The following is a 23,241-nucleotide window of genomic DNA, read 5'->3' on the forward strand; positions in this document are numbered from 1 at the left end:
TACGGACACAAGCCAATCACCTTCAAGTTCACAAACCTGTCATGGAGACCTCTGAAAAGACAAGAAAGAATAAAAGGCAAAATGAACCAACAAAGAAAAATCTGAATGTAGGAAAAGAAAGATTTAGTTTATACATCTGAAGGGATTCAATGTTTTCATTCACCATCATTTACTGGTCACTAATATTTTCAAAGGACAGAGAATAACAACTGAAATATCTTTAACCGGCAGAAAGTGAAATTCACACCGGCACTCCTGCCGGTTCTCTTCATGGCAAATATCTGTGTTTCTATGCAAAATGGACTGTTTCTTTTAAACAAGGTGAAAAGTGTTAAACTCTTCATGTGTTAATTTAACTTCTGGGGGATTGAGCTGGCAACCTTTAAGCCAGGGCTTCATTCCCAAAGACCAGGTCTTATGCAGCTGCTCTCCCTCATGTTTCTCCATTCACCCTCATATTGCCCACCTTGTGCCCGTGTGTGTGTGTGTGTGTGTGTGTGTGTGTGTGTGTGTGTGTGTGTGTGTGTGTGTGTGTGTGTGTGTGTGTGTGTGTGTGTGTGTGTGTGTGTGTGGGTGAGTGTGTTTGTGTGGATGTGCTTGTAAGTGTCTTTGGGCTGAGTGAACTCTGTGATCAAATCATCAAGTCAGAAATACTGACTGAACGTCTCTGAGTGTGTGTGTGTTTGCGTGTGTGAGTGTGTGTACGCGCATGCATTTGTGTGTGTTATCTGTGGGTGTGCATTCATGTGTGCAGGAGAGCCGGTCTGATCATGCTTTGATGTCTGAGCTCTGACAAGAGGCAAGATGCATGTGGGTCCTGTCTCTCACACACACACACACACACACATGATTATTTACAGTAACGCACACACAGCTGCAGATACAACACACATGTTGCATGCAACCAAAAGGTCTGTATGTTTGCAGGTTGTATTTGTTCTACACTTTAAGTTGTCACACCATCAGCCATAGTATTATAGTTTCAGGAGTAATAAGTAGTATATCATAACTATTAACCAGCAGTAGTAGTACTATTGCTATTGCAATAAGCAGTGTTTCCCGTAGGTTTACAACCCCGCAATGGTGAACAGACAAACATTTTAGATGTCGGGGCCGAACCGCCGTGCACTGATTACGGAAGACAATGTCGAATAACTGCCTACGCTACATGGTTCAAGTTAAATAAGCCATCAATGAATATCAAAAAATCCTATTCTATTATTTTCAGTGGCAAGAAATCTTAAAATTGAATCTCTTGGGATGTCTCAAGTCTAATCCACAACATATTTAGGAATCATTAATGAAAGCTTAAGTTGGAGTTGAATAGATTGACTGTTAATAACAAACAAATCTACTGGAATCATAAGGAGGGTAAGACATCTTGTCTCTGCAAACTGTCTCCTTGTTCTTTATTACAGTTAAATCTTTCCTTATCTCTCATATTGTAATATAGTTGGTCCACCAGAAAGGTTTTGCTAGGATTGCAAAACGATCACAATCTTTATTTACTTTATTTCAGAATATGGAGATGCTTATTCTTGATGTTAATAACTTGCATTATGTATAAGATACTTTTAGGTGAATGAAATATTCCTGATCATTCGTACAAAGTTAATTCACAGATTCACTCATACTCAACTCATCAATCGTCCTAAATCACTCACTAGAAGAGGTCAATTTTCTATTAGATTTAGGGGAACTAAATTATGCAATGATTTTTCCCACCTAACAAAAAATGTCAACAGTGCCTAATAGGAATTCTAATTGCTGTTTTGTAATAGTTTGTACCTTAGTGTTAATTTCTTGTGTTGGATTTATAGTTGTTTCACTTAGCATCCTCTTTGTTTAGGAATGACCACACAGGTATAATCCCACATCCCTGATCACAATTATATTATTTTTATTATTTTATTTTATTTAAGTGTCTGTATTATGCATATTTCATTTTATATTTGAAATTATATTTATATTTATTTTGTAAAATATTTTAATATTATATAGGTGGAGGCTTCTAATAAGCCCAGTTGTCTTTCTGCCTCTTCCTGCACACTGAGATTTTTTTATTTCTATTACGTTTGTTTATTGTTTATTGTGTATTGCTTGAATTGTGCAAATAAATAAATAAAATAGTACTAGTAGTCATAGTAGCGGCAATGATAGTGGTGTAGTAGTAATTGAAGTAGCTGTACGAGTGGAGGAGAGCAGCAGCGTCCTCCTCTGACGAGGAGCAGAGCTTCCCCTCGCCGCTGCGTCAGTCTGCTGCAGGTAGTACACCAACCGTGGATAAGTACCTCATACAACCCCGTCCAAGCTATGTGAACAACAGTCATAGTATGGTACTATTTATACCACTAGTAGTTGGGGAACAGACAGGATCCTCCTGCCTGTTAACACACACACACACACACACACACACACACACGCAGTGGAGGGCATCCGGGGTAGAGGCATTGTGTGGAGCTTAGGGTGGAGCTGTCAGTAACATCAAGAGCGCAGAGGGAGGCAGCCTCACTTTCTCTGCTTCTTCGTCTCGTTCACTCATCATAAGTAATTACACACACACACACACACACAGATACATGTACACAGATATACCTGTCAGGACACATGTCACTAAGGCAATGGTGATACTTTCATGGATAAGTGGATTAGCTCCGTAGTCTTTAACTATTTCAAGCTTCCATTATTTTTCTTCTCACACTATTTTCTTCTTCTTGCATCTGTCTATTTCTTTAATTTTTTGTTGCTCAATGTAAGTTAGATGACAGTCACCTCTTTTTTGTAGCCAGAACCATGTGTGGTGCAGCTGGTGTTTGTGTGTGTGTGTGTATAGTGCTTGAATTACAGTTGTACTAAAGTGATATATTGTGGTAACTTTCCCACCATTTATGTTGCCTTATGCTTGAACAGGAAAATCCCCTCTCTGCCACAGTTAGTTATGTCAACTGACACAAATAATGAAAATTGTATGCACCCTAATAACTAGATTTTATCAAAAGCAGAGTATAAATATAATTACTGTAACGGCACATGAAACCTAAGATCTGAGGCAGGACTTGATACCCGTGGCTTTTGAATTAATCCCAGCATTCATGCAGATCAGGAGGCTTTCTTTGCTGTTTTCTGCTTTTCGCTCAAACCTCAAAAGGTCACAGAGACACGCCGGTTTGTGGTTGCAGTGGGACAAAGAAATGAACGTTCTAGGTTCAAAAAGTATTTTACAGCAATCCGTTGTGTAGGTTTTAGCATTAAAACCTCTGATCTTCTCAACTCAGGTCGTTGAGGAAGTTGGATTACTTCAAAGAAACTTAAAATAGATAATCATATTAATCCAGATTTAAAGTCAAGATTTAATCTCATGTATTTTTTTATTATTTTCTGTTTTGTGAAATGGCGTTTCTAGATTAAGTGTCTGATTGTGTGAGAAGAGAAAATCGGATATTAATTAAACATATAATAAATGCATTCATTTAAGGCAGCTGTGTGCAAAAGTATTTTAACATGTTTAAAGCTGACAAATTAAAGTGATTGAGATTGTTTGCAATTAATGACTAAGTCGAACCTTTCTCTCTTATAATCATTCCTTTTTTAAATCTTGCTCTTTTTTCTTGTCACAAAATTCACATAAACTTTTAATGTACATTCTGTGAGCAATTATAAAATAGCCTACATGGGGTTTATATAAACGTTTGTCTCATGTTTTCTTATTTCTGTTTGTCACACAGCTCTTTTGGGGTTTGAGACATTACAGAATCAAAAATATTCAATATTAGAAGTGTCAGAGACAACTGAATAAAACAGTATACAATCAAAAGTGGCCAAAGACTTTCAACAAAAAGTGAACATGATTTGTTGCATTAAGACAAACGTTTGTTTAAGTGCACCTTGGGAGAGTAGTTTGGCATGAATTGAGTTGATATCTGCACAACTTCCCTTATCTAGTCTTTGGAGATAATCATACTTCTGTAAATTATGCAAGGGGAAGTTAAAAAGAATCTTTAGATCTAAACGTATTCATGCATATGCTCAATGAACATTGATGTATTTTGTTCTACCCATGTCAGGTATATGGTTGCTGGCTTCATTATTATTTTCTTTTGATATATTATTCTACTAATGCATGACTGGCAAAATTGAAGCAAACACAGGACAAATCATTTAAATAAATGTAGTATGATGTAGTTTGTAGAACATGCATTACTATCACAACATAATAACGCTACTGGATTTTAGTCTGACTGACTAGAGCAGGATAACCTTCAGCTGGTTTAGTTTAGACGTTATGTCTTCAGACCAAATGTCCACGAGACGCACGGCTGCTTTAATGTGAACTGCTCATAAAATCTAATGTAAAAACATGTGTTATTTTTATTATTTGGGGTATTAGATACAATTGTACATCCTCTTCGCCCCCCCTTTGGGTATCACCAAAGGTCCATCCAACCGTAAAAACTTCACTTGGTTGGATTACTTCAGTCAGTAGAGTCAGGTACTTTCCACGCTGTCATTCAAGAGGGAGGTTAGATGCTGAGAGATGGAGGAAGTGATATGTGAAAGGAGCTGAATGACGACATGAAACCACCAGTGTACATGCAGGAGATACCTCTTGGTGTCTGAGTCTGCCTAAAATAAATGTCTTAAAGTTCTGTCTAAATCTTGATATTTTCTTAAAACAACTTTGAAGCTGCATTAAGCAATACCTTTTAAAGTCACACTGATTGACATGAATCTGTGGTGTGAATTTACACTCTAGACTGCAGCCGCATTGGGGTCATAGTTTTGGTTCACCGGCACAAATGAAACCCAACAAATGCACGTGATCTCACAGAAGGAAGTGTACACCCAGCTCACACGAGCCGGCTGTACACTCGCTGTTTGGCGCAAAAATGACGGAGAGGCGAAGTGGCTGAAGAAACGTAGTAGACGTACACGTAGCAATCCAAAGACATTTCTCAGGAGCTGAATTGAAATTGCATTCGAGTGGCCAAAAAGATGACTGCGAGTCCAGATTCCTCTGTTTCTGCTGAATGTGTAAGTAGTCAGTTGCTTGCTTAAAAGTTAGCCGTAGCAGCTAATGTAGCGTCAGAAATATGTGCCTCGTGCTGTAATGGTAAAATATTGCTCAATGCAGCTTCCATTTGAGGCCTAAAACAGTAAATATAGAGGCCATGCGTTCACATCAGAGACACTGGTGGTTTAATTTAATGCTAAAAGAAACTTTCACCTAAATTCATGCCATTATGTTGATTGTTTAATGTGCAGTTTTGATATTTCTATGAGCTAATTTATTGTGGTTATAAGGTGTCCAAACTTTTGTTTTTGATGGGTACCGGTTGATTTTTTACAATGCTTTTGATTTTTTTGGAGGGCATAATGTAGTTTATTGAGATTGATGGATGAAATGTGATGAACACGAATATGTTTTTTTATTTTCCAGACGAATCACTTCACACTTTTCTAAATGTTTTGGTCCCAACTTTAAGTGAACTTGGCACATACAGAATGTCTGCTATTAATGTGAAAATAAATACACGTTATTCAATTAAGGTAGTTAATATAGACTTAGTATTAATCTTGTTTTTATGTTTTATTAAAGCATTATCGGCTGCCAGCTCTGTAATACTGTATAGTGCATGTCAAAAACACATAAATGAAAATGATAGATTTCAGAAAGGGATTAAGGCAGTGGCAAATATGCTTTGCCACTGATGGTTATTTAAGCGCACATTGCTATTTTCTTTTTTTTAGCTAAAGGGCAAGCAAAAAATAATACCATGGTGTGATTTCTTTGGTCACAATAGAAAATGTATTACAACCTTGTTCCTGTTTGCGCTCAGTTGTAATAATTGGCGCAAGGCCCTTCTAGTCCCTGTTTGTGTGCAGTGTTTTAACAGGGCCTCTCACCCGCTCATTACCGCCTTTGTGGGCTTGTTAGCACTAGCTAGCGTTAGCAAAGCCATAGAGCTTGACATTCACCCCGACTCTCCATTTTCTAACTACCCATTAATGAAATGTTTCGGGCTGTCAGCCGTGCACACATAAATATCCGGCTGGCTTTTCAGAGCTGTCACTCGATCAGCGGTTAGTATCATTAATGCTGGTGAGCCAATGGCAGAACCATTGAATTAGAGACAGCCGTATACGGAGGGGATTGTTTGAGTGCATAATCAAAAATCTGCCTTCTCCCAAAATATTTTCTTTTGAAATGTTTGACATTTTAAAACCGTGAAAGCAATTTTAGATTTTCTGAAGTTTGTTAACTTCTTCTTACTGTTAACTATTTCACATAATATCTAATTTTAACATAATTTAGCACAAGGGGATTCTCCCACATGTGTTCATTAATCATAGCACGGTTAACAGCATCAATAGCACTCTCCATCTCATCACATTAGTGTGTGTTTGTGTGTGTTAATGGGAGCTGGGGAGGTGTTTATTATACTGATCCAATGCAGACACACACTGCTGGACCTACCTGCTCTGCATTGCACTAACAAGAGCAGGCTAATAGCTATGTGCCTGTATTGCAGTGGGTGTTTGATTGTGTGTGTGCGTGTATGGTTATGAAGTTTTCGGAGTCCTGCGATGAGTCCAGACAAGGGCCCGCAGCACTTTTCTCAGACCTAGACTGTGCTCCGTCTGTTTCCCAGGAGACGGCGACCTCTGACCCCTGTGTAATCGCCCCCCCAACCCCGCCGGAGGAGCCGGAGCCCTCCCCCTCCCCTCGCAAGAAGCGCGGGCGTCGGAAACTAGTGCAAACCGAGAAGAATAAGGGTATAGATATAATACAAAGTCATATCAATATTAACATGATATGACTTTGCCCATTCGTACACTGATTCAAAAGTAAAAACAGCTAACATTTTAGATGCTTTAACAATTCGATCATAATGTGTTTGGTTTTTATTTAAAAAAGAATGTGCTCAACCTGACATTTAAATAGTCACATAATGTTCAGATGTAAGTGTTTAAGGACCTTTGGACTTTAAACATGGATACTGTAGCCTTGGAAACCATGACTTTACCTCCCATTGAACGTCTCGTTAAATCTGTACAAATGGACCGTTTTCTGTAACTTCTCTTCTCCTGCAGACGAGCACGACGACAGAAACTACGACTCCCCAAAAGAGGTGAGAAAAACCAGTGTCCCCCCCTCACTTCTTAAATTGTACATCCAAAAATGAAGAAACACCACCTTTCATGGTAAAAGCTTATATAAATATAAGTATATAACCGGTTTTACATTGCATGTGTGTGCAGGGGGAGACTGGCAGGCTGCGGAGGAGGCCGGTCCCCAGAGTGACGTTCCAGGCCGGAGATCCGTACTACATCAGCAGGAGGCAGAGAGAAGAATGGCTCAGCCGCTGGAAGATGGAGGTGGGAGAGAAACAGGTCCCAGTCAGTGGGCATTCAGGGTTTTATTTCCTTCACTGCCCAATCAGAACAAAGCGGCTTAAGTTAACACATCAACCGGATTACTGGGCCGGCTCGAAAGAACTTAGTTTATCATGTGAACACTCTTGATTGCGTTTGTTTTAAATGTTTTTTGTATATCTTTAAATTGGGATTTTGTATTGTTCAGCAACCAACATTTTTTGCCCTTTTGTCCTGATGAGTAGACAAGTTGAATTTATTGTGTTGGGAAACTCTATATATGCTGTTTTTATTTATATTGATTAAATGTTCATTTTAAGCAAATAAAATGAGAAAGCAGTCATAATGATTAAGTTCTGAACATTATTTGCCATATCTAAAAACATGAATTGAAGCCTGCGAGCTGGTTCAGTTGTGAGTCACGTGACTTACTCCTCTCACGCGTTTATTGGTGGCTGCTTGCTGGTTGTCACACCGCTCACTTTAAACTTATGTCTGCCATCGCTGCTGCTGATCACGTAGCATTTCAAACAACCATTTTCACAATCCCAGTCAGAAAAGCACAGATAAAATGAATAATGGACAACCATATATAACTTACATGGTCCTTTCACACTGGTATCTGTTTTTGGAATTAAGGGTAAACATTGTTAATGTTATGAGGTTGCCGATTGATTTGTTAGAAATCCTTGATACAACTGAGTTTACCTGGCTGTTGATTTTTTAAAAACTTTTTTGCTCTGACATTTACTCAACACTCAAAAGCATGATGCTTTTTCCCTTTCCGTAGATTTATGCACCATTCTGCTCTAAAAAGTATTTTGACATTGTTTGATTTGGATTTGATTCGCAGTGCTCTTGAGTGCATCTGGTACATTTCAGCACTTTATCACAGTGGTTCTCAGACCATTTCAAACCACAGCCCTGTCAGTACCACGTAGGTCATCAGTAGTATTCTGATATTTGTGACTAGACTCAATTTAATATCTTAAAAAATAGTTTCAGATGCTTGGCGATTCAGATAGTGAAGCGTTTAGCAGCTGAAGGGCCAAATATCTCCCTCACATGTGGGTGGAGACCAAAAACTGAGCTAAAAGAGACTGAATTATACTCACCATGTGTCAGTGCTATCAGTAAATGTACTATTCTGTTATTTATAGCCCGTATTAGGGAGCAGTGTAGTCACCTAGCACCACCACCTTCCTCCTCAACTCGGAGCCACCATGTGATGTACACACACACATGCACACACTCCACTTACTGCCACTTTTATGTTTGATCCCTTTACACTAAGAAAAATGCCAAATTCATAATACTTTTTTAGAATAATGATGTGATATAGATTGTTGCTGACTATTTTTAAAAGAAAGAGAAAACCCTGAAAGAGATTTGTTGGCCTTATGAGGGCATCTTTAGCATTTACTCACACGCATCCACAACACACATCTAACTGTGTGTGTGTGTGAGTAAGTTATTGTAGATGCTAGAAAGTGTGCATGCAGAAAAGGTAGAAGGAAACGACAGAATGACTGACACAGACCGGATGTGTGTGTGTGTGTGTGTGTGTGTATGCATGTCCGGTCATGTGAGGAAGAGAGAAAGTCACTCAGGTTGATTGACAGGCGGCATTGGCTAGAAAACACAGGGGTGTAGGAGTGTGTGAGGTAAAGAGTGTGTGAAAGGAAGAGAAAGGGCTCACAGACCAACTGAGCGTGTGTGGCGGCAGTTTCTTCTTTCCTCTGTTTCAACGTGTCCTGTTTCATGGAGACAACAATTACTATGAAAAACAAAAAATACATTCAGTTTTAATCAAGGTATTAGAGTTTGCTATAGCCACAACAGTTTGACTGTGTTTAGTAAGTATACATTTCATCTTTGAGGTGTAAAAAGGGGTGTGGTGAAAAGTCACTCAGTACATTTTTTGAAGTAAAAATTCAAAATAGTTCTCCGCCTCCTCTACATCTCAGATGCAGACATTGTACGTTTCATTCTGCTTGATGTGTAATGTGGAGTAACTCCACATTTATTACATTATAGAATCTGATATGCTTGTATGAGATGTTCCAAATGAACTCTTTTTTACTTTTTAGCTCAATAAAAAGCCCTTTCGATCTTTCATACAGCATTATATCTAATTTAATATTATTTTTCATCTGTGATCTGAGACTTATTTAACTGAGAAATGAAAACAATGAAAGCAGGCAAGAAAACATGGGGTTTGAGGTAAAGGACCCAACTGACATGTAAAGCCCAGAGAAGAGGCATGTGCTGGTAAAGTAAGGGGGAGAAAGTAGACAAAGACAAACTGACAGAAACCGTGTGTGTGTGTGTGTGTGTGTGCGTGTGTGTGTGTTGGACTGAAAGAGAGAACGAGGTGAAATCTGTGATTGCGACAGAGGTTTAACCAGTTCCAGGTTCCTGTGTGTGTGTGTGTGTTTGTGTGTGTGTGTTTTCTCTGTGTTAGTTGAATTGCAGCCAGCTGTCAACCCCCCGTCAACATCCTATTTCACTGCTGTCTGAAGAAAACATGGTACGCTTTGAAAAGCCTTTCCCAATTTTAGGATGAAAAAGAAAAACTGGCATATTTTTACTTGACATCTAAAATTACAGCCAAGAAAATAAGGAGTCAGCACTGAGGCTGTAATGTACCATGTGTCTTGAAGGCTGGGCTTTTCTTCTCCCTTTAGAAAGAACATTTTTAGTGGATTTCATTTCGTTGAGTTGCACGCGTGACCTCATGTTCATGAAATATAAGGAGAAGTAAGGAGGACAATAAGGAGGACATATTTTTTCCTAGAACTTAAGTGACACCTTCAGATCTCAACCCTTAAAAGCCCCCCTTTTCTTGCTCGTATGTACACAAGATGGTAACACAATGGTCTGTGAAACTGTTCTAATCACCGTAGTTGAACATTAACTAGCCGTGATGCGAAAGCTGATACTTCCAGAGATGAACCCACAGAAAAGGATCAATGGAACTCCTAATTTCTGTGAGCTCTTTGTTGTGGTTGAAGTCTTACGGCCCTATTTTCAGACGTACCGTGTAGTTTATTTGACTAAATAAATGTTAATGTTTCCTCTTGACCACGTTATTACCCTAACAATTTGTATATGTCAAGCTTTGGCATTTGTCATCTTCATTTAGAGTTCCTTTGCCCTCTACTGGCCCAAAAAAGGGAATAAGCGGCATAAATATTTTTTCATTTCATTATTTCACACATTTAGTGTGTAGACATTCTGTCACTTTCACTGTTTTTTTTCTTTCTGTAACTCTATACCGTCTCATGTGACAAACTGTGAGGTCCTGACCCTAACACATCCTATTACCTTGTCAGCTCTGAGGCTTACCTAACCTTTGACCTTAGTGCATGTACACACCCATACACACACACACTCACACAAACACACACACACACGTAAACATTAGCCTGGATGTGTGTGTGTGGGTCACCATCACACTGAATCTCTCAAGGCTACCAGACATAACTCTGCCCCACCATTCACGTGCTTGTGTGTGTGTGTGTGTGTGTGTGTGTGTGTGTGTGTGTGCCGCGGAAGTTCAGCTAAACATATTTTGGGTAAAGGATCCAGCACATCACAGACACTTCACTGCTGTGGCCAATCAGCAGAGAGGAAGAGGTTAAAGAAAGCTGGAGGGCGAGCTTAGCCGAGGATACTCTCTGAGACAGGAAGAGGTGTAGGAGGTGAGAAGAGAGAGAGGGAGGGAGAGAGAGAGAGAGGGAGCGAGCGGGAAAGAGAGAGAGCGATGAAGAAGAAGCAAATGGCTGAGAGAAAGAGACCCAGGGAGGAAGGGTTGCATGTCCGCCATGTAAGTATTTTTTCTTTTCCGTGTGTGGTGCAGAGGATTCTAGTGTGTGAGGGAATGTAGGCTCAGGTTTTGTTTTGGTTTTAAACAGGAAGTGTATCAAGCTGTTTCTGTCTTTGAGTCCCGTTTCTTTGATGCTTGTTGGTGGCTTTGTGACGAGTCCTTGAATACAAGGAACACATTTTTATTGAGTTTGACTGAACTTGACTCAAGTCCTTTGTTTACGTTCTTCTTTTTGTTTTTGTTTGAGGGAAGGCAGAAGCTCTGATGAAATAGTAGGAAAATCCTTCCCACTAATTCACTGGCAGCAATGACATGCAAATCAATCTTCAATATGTAAACCCTCACCCACTTAACTTTCTAGTGTTTCGCTGGCAAATTTATGTACCCACATAAATCAGCTTATAGCTCTGATCTGTGAATGCTAAATTCATAGTTGTTAGATTATAGTTGTCCCAAAGTTGGAAACAATTGTTTTATTTCTACAAATCCTGTTTGAGAAGTAGTTTATGCCGTATGTAGTATCTAAAATTGGATATTGCTTGCTCATCACGTCTACGACCATGAGATAATACTTCATATTTCTGTTTAAACTTTTCTAAGAGCAGTCAGACCACGGTTTGAAGTGTCTTTAGCCGTTGATCAGTGAGCTGCTGTTTGGCCTGTGTCGTTACAGGAGACACCCCCCCCCCCCCTTTAATGTGTCCCACGATCGATGCGCCCAAAAGAGCGGTCACTTGGTGTGCTGCCTATTGTCAGTGTGTGTGTGTGTGTGTGTGTGTAGCGAGTTCATCACGAGGTCAGGGTCAGTCACGCTCTTAAAAAAATGGCTCATTGGCGAGGTCGTTGTGTGAGGGGTCGGAGGTCAAGGGGGCGGCGCTAAGAGCGGAAAAACTGACCAGGTCACAGGGTTCGTCAAAGTTGAAAGTCGTAACTCACAACATTACGACCTCTCTCTCTTTTCCTTTATTCCTGCCTCACTTTCCATACATCATTTTTTTTTTAATTTCTTAATGTGATACACAAAACCAGATCTGTATTTTAGAGCTGTGAGCCACAAATATGGGTGCTTATATCTGTATTTGTGCATATGTTGTCCTGTAAGAAACAAGCTGTTGTATTTCAGAAAAGCAAAAAAATACAGGATATGAGGAAATTTAGCTTATACCACAGAGAAGTGAATTTCAGGGACGATAACAATACCTCAATAACCATAAAATCCACCTATTCAACAAATAGATTAGATTTTGGGCATACTTACATTTTATTCATGTTTATTGAGTTTGAACCCAAATACAAAAGCATTTGATGTGCACCAATCAGAGTACAGGATCATTAGCATCAGATGCTAAGTAGTTAAAGAAAGTAAATCTGTTTTTTGGTCTGTACTAGAAAGTCTTTTTGGTAACAGCCACCGGGTGAGCATGATTTCTGTTATTCTGTGCATGTCCATTTGATGTTGCACTCATTAATTATAAAGCTGATTTAAGGAGGCCATCTTTTGTTGGACCACACGTCGGCTACTTTCAGTACCTCTGGCTGCTGCTCTGTGTGCACTTGGTTTGTGTGTATCAAAAGCTTTTGAATATAGCAAGTACTTCTAATTACTGAGACTTGATTACCCACATCAAAATAATAATAATAATAAGTAATATGCGACTTTGGATATTGGCGTTGAACCTTGGCAGCATACATAATTTACCTAAGCCTTAATGAAGCGCTGTAGACTGGAAGTAAATATCTACATTTCAAATGGTCTTATTTGGTGTGAAGAGTAATACTTGTATAGTGCACTTAACCATTTTGTATACAATCAGTCAAAAGTAATTCGAGTCGCACATTGCTCATTTTTTAAGGATCCTTCTTGCATAGCATGATATTCACCCTCAGAGTTTTTCCTTCACTGACTCTTTAGTCATCAGTGATTCGTCCGCATCCCTGAAAGCAGCCTTCTGATGGAGGTTCTCCATCAGCTAATGTTGCCAGGCAACATCATCTAGGCAAGTTTCCTCCTGTCAACCGGATTCTTTGCGCTGATATCTTGTCCAAGTCTTGTTATGAGATGATCCAGTCCAGATCCTAACAGTCTAAATGCAGAATTGATAATAAGTTAAATGAAAAATATATCTAAAATATAACAAAGCTTTACCAAAGCAGCATTTTCAACGGTTACTATGAATGTAAGAAACTTCCAGATTAAAACAATCTACTTGCAATGCTGATGCACTTTAGTTCTAAAGTTAATGTTAAGGATAACATCAAAATGTTTTAAGTGTGTAATAAATGGATTCTAGTCAGTACATACTAATCCCAGTATTAAAAGTATATAGGCAATCACAGGTCAATTAAACTGTGATGTGATTGCATACTTTTTAAACTGTTTTACACACAGAAAACAAACATCTTTCTTAAAATGCAATGCCTATTAGATATTTATCAAGGTGTTTGACCACGATCCACATTCACTTATTTTCTTTAATGTCAAAATAGTGTGCTGTCATTGTAATGTTAAGTATGCACACTGTCTACTTGTCACCTTTTGAACAGAATATTTGCCTGAAGTATTTGGATTCTAGGAAGTAGAAACCCAGATGTTTTAGAAAGTGTTGACGACATGTGGAGATTCCCTTACTGTGCGTAGCTAGGTGTGTGTGTGTGTGTGTGTGTTTGTGTGCGCGGCCTGTCTATGATCCGTGTAACAGGCTGATTGGGATTTTATGAAGTCAAAGGTCAACAGGAGGGAGGGGGCGGGGGGGTAGAAGTGAACTTGTGACCTCGAGGGTCATTCGGAGGAGAGAACTGTCACTCTCAATTCTAATGCACAACCTCCACTTGAATCTATGCCGTCATCCCTTCTCTTCTTCACAGGATTATTTCCTCCGTTGTGTTGTTTTACTCGCTCTGTACGAAAAGTCAGGGTTTTCAACCAAAGTAGAGACCAAATCGTTATTCTCTAGTAAGAAGACAAATCTTTTTAGGTCATGGAAATGCCTAAAAAGACGGAGGAGTCCTGGGAGTTTTACATCTGGGCCACAGTGAGATCATTTCAGTGTAGTAACGAGTGAAGTCATGATTATTTTTAACTCTCTCTTTCCAAGACGAGCGCCCGCTGCTGTGTTTCTTTCTTCTTCCCAGATTTCGCTGGTCAGTAAAACAAATATGAGAAGTTAGGTCACAGCTGTGGGAAGTAGTTACACTGTGACTGAGGGCCCTTTTGCTGCCTATTAAGTACTATTACTTCCTGTCCTACAGTTTGGAAATACTCTGCTTGTTCTTGCTGAGAGTTAAAATTCAGTAATAAAGTAGAAATCAGACTTATTTGTCTCTTCGGCCTGACTTCCTGTCTTCTACTTTCTTCTGCCTGAATTTTATTCCTACATTTTTTACACTCGGTCTCTCTCTCTTTCTCTCTTCTGAACCCATTGAACTGCCTCCCCACCGCACCCTTTCTCCTCACTCACTTCCTGTTTGAAGGAACAATTAAAGGATTGTTCGTACAGCTCGAGGCACTGAGGCCTCGATCTAGATCAGCTGGAGAAGAGACCCACATAAAACAGTAATCCTATCGGACCTCCTTGAAGGAAAGTGTTTGTGCCCAAAGACCAGCAGGGGTGAAACATAAAGGTTGTGATAGATGAGCACTATTTGCAGAAACGATTTATCCTGCCCTCATAACGTAAATATGGGAATATGGGCGGTGTGATTGATTCATTCTTTTAAAGAAGTTGTGTTTGTGATGGTATTTGTTTGGGTAAAATTTGTGATTTTAGCCCAGCGGTTAATAATTACATTTTCATTACAAGTTTTCTATGCTAAACAAAAGATGCCAGGGTCAAATGAAATGTCTCACAATTTTTCTCCAACTTAAAGTGTATTTACTAAAGCAATATGGTACGAGAGGCTGTACTTTATCGTCCAATAATGTAACAGTTCGAGGGTGTAGTTTGGCACGACGCGCAGCAGCCCTGATATTTAGTTTATAATAACATCACCATACAGAAGAGAAGCAACTCCTCCTCTCTTGTGAAGCTTTTATTGATTTTACTCGATAAACCACCTAAATTATCCATTCTCTAACAGTATCATCTCCGGTGGAGGAGGTTATTCAGTCAGGGGAAAACACGTGAAGACGTTTTGGCTGTCGACAAAACTCACATTGCTTGAGTTAGAATCTCCAATCCAATAGATAATAGACAGCATCTCATAGAGAATTAATGAGGAGTAATTGCCTGTTAAACTTGAGTGTGGAGAGTCCCACAGCGGCCCTGCTTGTGTTGCTCTTTATTGTTTTGAGCTGCAGTAGTTAGAATACGCTAAAAACGACAAAGATGTGTTAAAATATACAAGTAAAACTAAGTGCTCTCTGTTCTTTCCTTACAGGCAGAGCGCCGGGCGTACAGAGAGGCGGAGATGAACATGATGGACGATCTATCAGAAGGGGACTTTCAGAAAGAGGAGGAGTCAGCCAGCCCAGCCCCTCCCCCTTCACAACAACAAACAGCCCCAGCATCACCAACAGTTGCCGTGACGCCGGAGCCAGTTGCCAGGGTAGAACGGGCCACCCCGCGGGAGATAGAGTACCAGGTGATTAATTACTATTTTTTCATTCTACTTTTCTAGAAAGACAATGCAAAGTCAAAGCTACAGGTGAGGACAGAAATGGTCAAAGCACCAATGGAGAAGCTTTCAGTCCAGGAACCTTAATTACATGAAATCTCATTATCAGAGAAACAAGCTGTGCACACTGTTAGCTGCAGCTTAGCTCGAAGCCCCTTTGGGACGTCTTTTGCGAAATATGAAATTCTCCTAATTCATTAAGTGTTGCCTCAGTAAATATCAAGAGTGCAGGTTGAAACTGGAATCCCTTTGTTGTGCCCTGCAGGATGGCAGGGGATTTGGCATCGGCGTTCTGGTGTTCGGGAAGCTGCGGGGTTTCTCCTGGTGGCCCGGCAGAATCGTCTCCTGGTTGATGAGCGGCCGGAGTCGAGCTGCAGATGGAACTCGCTGGGTGATGTGGTTCGGAGACGGAAAGTTCTCTGTGGTAAGTTGTTTTAGTGAGAAACCCCTTAAAAATGATCATATACTGGCAGAAATGTGTGTTAAATCACCAGCAGAGGGAAGGCCTTTTAATGCAGTGGCTTAATGACTGTAACACCCCGGTCTTAATCTATGCTTTTATAGACATGAGAATATCGTCCCGGTTAGATAACAGCTTCCAATAAAATGTTACTTTTACGGTGTTAACGCTTTTACTTTCATTTGATCAAATATTACCTTGTTTTTTTCTTTAGAATTTGAATTTAGTAACCCCCATAAGACAGATATATTGCACCAAGCACGTTCACACTGCTGCACACAAAACTACTATAATTAAATTTATTAAAGATTTCAAGGACTTGTTGAGAAGTCGTTTCACCAGCTTTTTGTCTCAATCATTTGTGTCTTTTGATATCTGTTATACTCATTATATCTTTTGGGGCTGTTGCAGGTTTGTGTGGAGAAGCTGATGCTTCTGAGCTCTTTCTCACCTGCCTTCCACCAGCCCACCTACAACAAACAGCCCATGTACCGAAAAGCCATCTTTGAGGCTCTGCAGGTAACAAAGCCAACCGTTCTAACTTTAAGCTTCTTTATGGCTGATAAATAAATAAGGACATCTGATCCTGAATTGGACTTACTCCAGGTGAAATCCAACATCTAAAAGACCAATATATATATGTATGGTTTAAAGGTCAGGTATTGTCATTTTATTACTATGTAAGAAGAGCTTAATTTGTATTGGTAGAGGTGGTTTGGTCATCTAGCTCTGCTTGTGTTAGCACGTGGGTTCATCTCATATTTCATATATATTTAGAAATTTTAAACAACCAGCTGAGTATTTGCACATGAAGACCTGCAGTTATCTTTCCTTTTTTAAATTTTGTGTACAGCCACAAAGGCCATATTTATTCTTCCTATTTATCATGTTTTTCCTGTTTGTGTGTTTATTTTGTGTGGAGGTGGCCAGTGTCCGGGCAGGGAGGCCAATTCCTTCCTGTGATGCGAGCGATGATGCAGATGGGGTAGAGATTCAAACCAGACAGATAATAGAGTGGGCCATGTCCGGCTTCCCACCCAAGGGTCCACAGTCACTGGAGCCTCCGGAGGGTATACACACACTTTGTTGTATATATAATTTAAGTGTTTGTCTAAAACATAAACATAATAAGCTTACTGCAGATACTCCTCATATTGGAACAGTAGGAACTCATCATGTAACATACCATCAATATCTAAAATCATTAAATGTTCTTATATGCCCACAGAGGAACGGAATCCATATAAAGAAGTGTACCCAGAGATGTGGGCGGAACCGGAGGCAGCGTACACGCCGCCACCCGCCAAGAAGCCCCGTAAGAACTCAGCTGAAAAAGCTAAGATCAGAGAGGTGATAGACGAAGGCACCAGAGGTAAACACACACACAAAATCAACACGAATCAACCCATAGCTTCTCCATAAGTTTCAGGATATTCAGACGTTGACGTTGAGAGCACTTTACTAAGAGTACATTTTGAAATAAATTCCTAGAGCTTTTACTTCAGCTAAGAGTGTCACAAATCTGGCTAACTAGGAAAACACTGGAAAACTTGGCAAAACACACAAGATAATCTGGCAGGGAACAACAGAATGCTACAGGCTTAAATAGTGAGTGGCTCACGAGGTGATGTGCTGCAGGTGAGAAGGGCGAGGGGAACCAGGTGAAGGTAATGAGCTGATGATAGAGGCTCTGAAATGAGAGGAGAGTAAACATGCAGGTTGGGTGAAAAACAAACTACGATGTGGTCAAAAGTGTGACAAAGAGGGATTTTTAGTGTACAAGAAACTCCTTTGTATTCAATTTTGATAAATGTATTCATCACAAATATACACATTTTACAAGAAAAAAAAAATCAGTAACTTTTAAGTGTTCTCATTTGTGATGTTTTGTTATGTATATTTTCGTTCCAGAGAGACTCATATGTGAGGTCAAGAAGAAGACCAGGAACATAGACGGTGAGTTTCAGTTTTTTTAACGAGAAGTGCATTTATTGTCTTACACAAGGTTTACTTACTACTATGGATACAGCGCTGACTAAGGGCTTATTTATATCATCTTCCCCTTGCATCAAGTATATAGTCTTATGGCTTCCATTATTAGTCAAAGAATCACTGTATTCACTTTAACATTTCTGGAATAAAAGTGTTGTGCTTGTTTACATTTTTGGAATTCAGCTAATTAATTCATGCATCAAGAATAATTCACTGGTTTATTGGAGTAAATGCTTAGGCATCCAAAACAGATCAGGAAATGAGAGATGATTAATCAAAGACTCTACAATACATATTGTTATGCATCATGAGGACATTTAAAGCGTCTTTGTGTATTTAAAATGTCCTCCATTAAACAAATAGTTTTACATATAATGATGTAATCCGGACTTTTGTTTGTTCAGATATCTGCATCTCTTGTGGAAGCCTCAACGTCTCTCTGGAGCATCCTCTCTTCGGAGGTGCAATGTGTCAGGGGTGCAAAGTGAGAACTTTTTTCATCTGACTCTCATTTTGGAATTGTGCAAAACTGATATAATAATGCTGAATTTTACAACAATATAACTGCAGTAAATGACAGTCAAAGAAAAATCAATTAAGTATTTATTGTATAACAGTTAAATTACAACTATATATGCTATATATTTAAGTAATAATATATGTATAGTTTTGTTTACATCTATATATACATATATATTTATACTGTATATTTAACTAAAATGTGGAAGGAAGGAATTATTGTCAGCCATTGGTTCAATATGGTTGACGTCTGTGACATGATGACACACTGACACAGTCGATGCCCCCCCCCCCCCCCCCCCCTCGCCTCCTGCTTCCTGACCACAGAACTCGTTCCTGGAGTGCGCCTACCAGTACGACGATGACGGCTACCAGTCCTACTGCACCATCTGCTGTGGAGGCAGAGAGGTGCTAATGTGTGGCAACAACAACTGCTGTAGGTCAGTACAAAGCTTTATCGTATATTCGGGTGAGTTAGAGAGGCAAGAAGCTTCTACTTGTTTTGCCAGGATGAAGTTTTGGATTTCACATTGACAGAAACAACTTGCCTAAAAAGAGTGATTTACAGTATTGATCCATTCATTGGCAATCAAACAGGGCGACTTATGAGAAGTAGATTTAGTTATGTGAACATCAGGGCTGCAAATATCAAACAACTTGAAACAGCAGTACTTGGCAATGTAGAAGTGGACAAAGTACTCTTATCTTAGTAGCAATGATACACTGTCAAAAGACTGTTACTACTGTCTGTCTACTAGACTTGTCCTGCGCACAAGGTCTAAAAGTTGAACTATGTAGTAGGTTGTTAGAATAATGATAACTATTTGTTTGGTTTGATGTACTTTACTCTAGTAAAAGTAGCAGTACTACAGTTCTGAAATAAAGCTGAGTTGGTGAATAAATACATTACAGTACCTCAAAATGTACTAGTCACTTTAAATTTTGTATTAATAACCTGCAACTAACTAAAATGTTGGAATCATTATAGTGGTGAATGGAAATTATCTAATATACAAATATCTCAAAACTTTACTTGACTGCAGCGCAAATATACTTGACATTACACCAATGGAGATGCTGAGAACCAAAAAACACTTTAATTTAACCTTTCCCGAAGAAACTACTATTTAGGGAAGAAGAGATTTAATCGGTCTACAAAAAAAAAAAAAAACATTATTTGCAAAGAGAAAAGGACCCAGTGAGCAGCAGTCAGCTGACGGGGAGCTTGTGTGCAGGTGTTTCTGTGTGGAATGTGTGGATCTGTTGGTCGGTCCCGGCTCGGCCGCGACTGCCATCAAAGAAGACCCCTGGAACTGCTTCATGTGTGGCCCCCGGAGCAGCTTTGGGTTACTGCGGCGACGCGACGACTGGCCCAGCAGACTACAACACTTCTTCGCCAACAACCACGAGCAGGATTTTGTGAGTCTCACAGTCGCCTGCTAGAGAAACCAAGTGAAATACATCACAGTTAAAGATAAAGAGGCTGCTTTTCAACGAGGCCTCTGCTCAGCTACAAATGATCCATAAGGGCTAAACATCAGCTCCATAATCATAATCATAATCGTGAATAACGCCCATGTGTTATGTGCTCTCTCACACACTGTCAAGCTTAACATTGAATCTTGTGTCCATCAATGTTTCTTAATTCCTTTTTAATTCTTGCTTTTAGGAGCCAGCCAAGTTGTATCCTCCAGTTTCAGCAGAGAAGAGAAAACCAATCAGAGTTCTCTCCCTGTTTGATGGCATTGCCACAGGTACATTACGTGTAGACATTTTATGTGACTACCTTTTTTTTCAATTTTTTACAAAGTAACTTTGACTGCATTTCTTGTAAACCACACAGTGACAATATATCTACTTTGAACCAAAAATGTGCATACTAATCTAAAAAAAACATCTAATAACATCGGCGTGTTTCTAAGCATTTTCCTCAAAGCACCCTCTCACCTTAGCATAGCACCTAGCATCCAGTTTTTCTTGTCTTTTTTACCTTTATCTAACCAAATACAAATGTGTGTGTGTGTGTGCACAGGTCTATTGGTGCTGAAGGATTTGGGCATGCAGGTTGACAAGTACGTTGCCTCCGAGGTGTGTGAGGACTCCATCACTGTCGGCATGGTGCGACACGAGGGTCGCATCATGTATGTGGGTGACGTACGTAACGTGACACGCAAACTTGTGAGTGAAACATTTTGCTTCTTCTCAAATACACAATCATATTTCAGACCACACAATGTATTTTAGGGTAAGTAGGGCCATTTAAGGAAAGGCTTAATTAATCTTACACGCAAATTGATTGTTTTTTAATCTTCTATTTGACCAAACTGCTGTATTCTCGCACCGTTAGATCGAGGAATGGGGGCCATTCGACCTGGTGATTGGAGGAAGCCCCTGCAACGACCTCTCCATAGTCAACCCTGCAAGGAAAGGCCTTTTCGGTGAGACACTGTCTTTGAAATCCGTCTGGGTTTAAATTCACACCAGTGTGTAATAGTTTACTGCTATGAATAAAACTGGGAGGAAAGATAAATTAGATTCAATTAATTATTATATACAAATGATCAGCGACCCTGATGATCTTCATGTGAGACTGAACTTCCACTGTCCTTCCCACAGAGGGAACAGGCCGCTTGTTCTTTGAGTTTTACCGCCTGCTGCACGAAGCTCGGCCGAAAACAGGTGACATGCGTCCATTCTACTGGCTGTTTGAGAACGTGGTGGCGATGGGAGTCAGCGACAAACGGGACATCTCCCGCTTTCTAGAGGTACGGTAGCAGTTACACAGCCCTGAAGTACACGTATGTAGATAAATGTACATTACGAGGGACGACATGCAGATTTACTGATCCGTCAGGAAATATAAACTGCACATTTAAGAAGTCTTCAGATGCTTCTGTCTATAGAAATAAAGGGACTGAATATAAAATCTAACAGATTGTAGCAGTGGCAACGACAGGCTGTTCAAATCTCAGATGGCATCTAAACTTCATTTTGTCCTATATATTTTGTCCCACACCACATTTCTTTATTATGATATTATGTTAATATTTAATACTGTTTTATTTCATGAAGTACTATATTCAATTTATTTTAGATCCTATATTCATACTGACAAACTTATATGGTATAGTCATAATGATAATAAAAAATAAAGTGTATTACAATGTTGGAAAAATACATAAACACAAAGACGGGTAAACATTTTAAAAAGGGATTGCAGACAGGAAGATGTTCACATTTAGTGGAACAGGGAGTTAAGCTGCTGCTCCTCTGCAGTGTAACCCGGTGATGATCGACGCCAAAGAGGTCTCTGCTGCCCACCGCGCTCGCTATTTCTGGGGAAACCTGCCAGGCATGTCCAGGTGATACAAACCAACGTCCCATAGTTATGATCAGTCCACCGTTTATTTGACTAAAAGTCTGATATGTTTCATAAATCAATTCTGAATTCAAATCATTGATGTTTTAATATTTTGTCCCAGACCTCTTACAGCCATGACGAATGACCGGCTGGACCTACAAGACTGTCTTGAGCATGGGCGCACAGCCAAGGTATCTATCCACCTGTGTGAGTGTGTGTGTCTTTGTGTGCGTGCGTGTGTGTATTTGTGCTCACTATCTTATGGTTTGCAAAAAAAAAACAAGGAAGAAATGTTAGATATTGACCTACAGTCAATATCAGGTGTATCCAACATCTCATTTTCAGCATTAATTGGATGTATAGAAATTGATTATTTCTCCTTTGAGTATGATAGACTATAGAAAGAACCATTGATGTTCATTTTACTGCATTGTTTTCCTGCTGTTTGCTCACGTTTTCTCTACCAGCTCGAGGACTTATCGGTCATTTCTTTAGCAAATGCTCATTTGTTAACAATGACTTTTTCAAATCTCAATGTATTGTAGAAAACAGGGGATGATTTTAGGATTAAAAAAGTTTGTGTGTGTGTGCGTGCGTGTGTGTGTGTGTGTGTGTGTCTCTGTTTGTGTTTTTGTGCGTGCTTGGTTCGGGATGTTAATTCCAGTTTGAGAAGTTGCGTACGATAACGACACGCTCCAACTCTGTGAAGCAGGGGAAAGACGAGCATTTCCCCGTGTTCATGGACAGCAAGGAGGACATCCTCTGGTGCACCGAGATGGAAAGGTACGGTAGCTTGGGTTTGGGTTTGCGTCCTTGCTCTGTGTGTGCTCCCGCGTGGATTATGCTTGTGTTTTTTACCTGCTTTCTTTGGAAATCCTTCATTCACATAGTAAGGGTGTGAGCAAGTGTTCTGTGTGAGCAAACTATTTGTAGCCCATTTAAGACGTACTGTCGGTCATCTTTTTGTGCAGCATTGAGAGCGTTCCCTGTTCTGATATGCACAATTCTGATATGAGTATATTAAAGGCAAAAGTAACTTAAAAGATAAAAGTTATCCCCATTATTTCAACTGAAAAAATACAAATTTATACT

At 39.7% G+C, this 23,241-nt stretch overlaps 1 protein-coding gene across 7 annotated transcripts in view; it reads left to right on the top strand.

Moving 5' to 3' along the window:
- The window catches only part of LOC119195212 (DNA (cytosine-5)-methyltransferase 3A-like), a 38,596-nt gene that overhangs the window by 9,780 nt on the left and 5,575 nt on the right, over nucleotides 1-23,241 (top strand). Inside the window, exons 1-20 of one of the 7 annotated variants that reach the window (XM_037449973.2) lie at nucleotides 4,855-5,031; nucleotides 6,651-6,774; nucleotides 7,093-7,130; nucleotides 7,261-7,377; nucleotides 15,581-15,784; nucleotides 16,083-16,241; nucleotides 16,689-16,796; nucleotides 17,200-17,347; nucleotides 17,506-17,649; nucleotides 18,189-18,233; nucleotides 18,674-18,753; nucleotides 19,116-19,228; nucleotides 20,024-20,207; nucleotides 20,458-20,542; nucleotides 20,821-20,966; nucleotides 21,136-21,226; nucleotides 21,405-21,553; nucleotides 22,065-22,150; nucleotides 22,271-22,340; nucleotides 22,814-22,932. In XM_037449973.2, the coding sequence (XP_037305870.2) occupies nucleotides 4,993-5,031; nucleotides 6,651-6,774; nucleotides 7,093-7,130; nucleotides 7,261-7,377; nucleotides 15,581-15,784; nucleotides 16,083-16,241; nucleotides 16,689-16,796; nucleotides 17,200-17,347; nucleotides 17,506-17,649; nucleotides 18,189-18,233; nucleotides 18,674-18,753; nucleotides 19,116-19,228; nucleotides 20,024-20,207; nucleotides 20,458-20,542; nucleotides 20,821-20,966; nucleotides 21,136-21,226; nucleotides 21,405-21,553; nucleotides 22,065-22,150; nucleotides 22,271-22,340; nucleotides 22,814-22,932 (2,249 nt within the window). In that variant the 5' untranslated portion in view covers nucleotides 4,855-4,992. Of the gene's footprint in view, nucleotides 1-4,854; nucleotides 5,032-6,650; nucleotides 6,775-7,092; nucleotides 7,131-7,260; nucleotides 7,378-11,020; nucleotides 11,204-15,580; nucleotides 15,785-16,082; nucleotides 16,242-16,688; nucleotides 16,797-17,199; nucleotides 17,348-17,505; nucleotides 17,650-18,188; nucleotides 18,234-18,673; nucleotides 18,754-19,115; nucleotides 19,229-20,023; nucleotides 20,208-20,457; nucleotides 20,543-20,820; nucleotides 20,967-21,135; nucleotides 21,227-21,404; nucleotides 21,554-22,064; nucleotides 22,151-22,270; nucleotides 22,341-22,813; nucleotides 22,933-23,241 lie in introns of those variants that run through there. The other 6 variants (XM_037449970.2, XM_037449971.2, XM_037449972.2 and 3 more) reach the window with 6 other exon arrangements.

This window comes from Pungitius pungitius, chromosome 20 (assembly GCF_949316345.1).
Source record: "Pungitius pungitius chromosome 20, fPunPun2.1, whole genome shotgun sequence".
NCBI classification, from domain to species: Eukaryota; Metazoa; Chordata; class Actinopteri; order Perciformes; family Gasterosteidae; genus Pungitius; species Pungitius pungitius.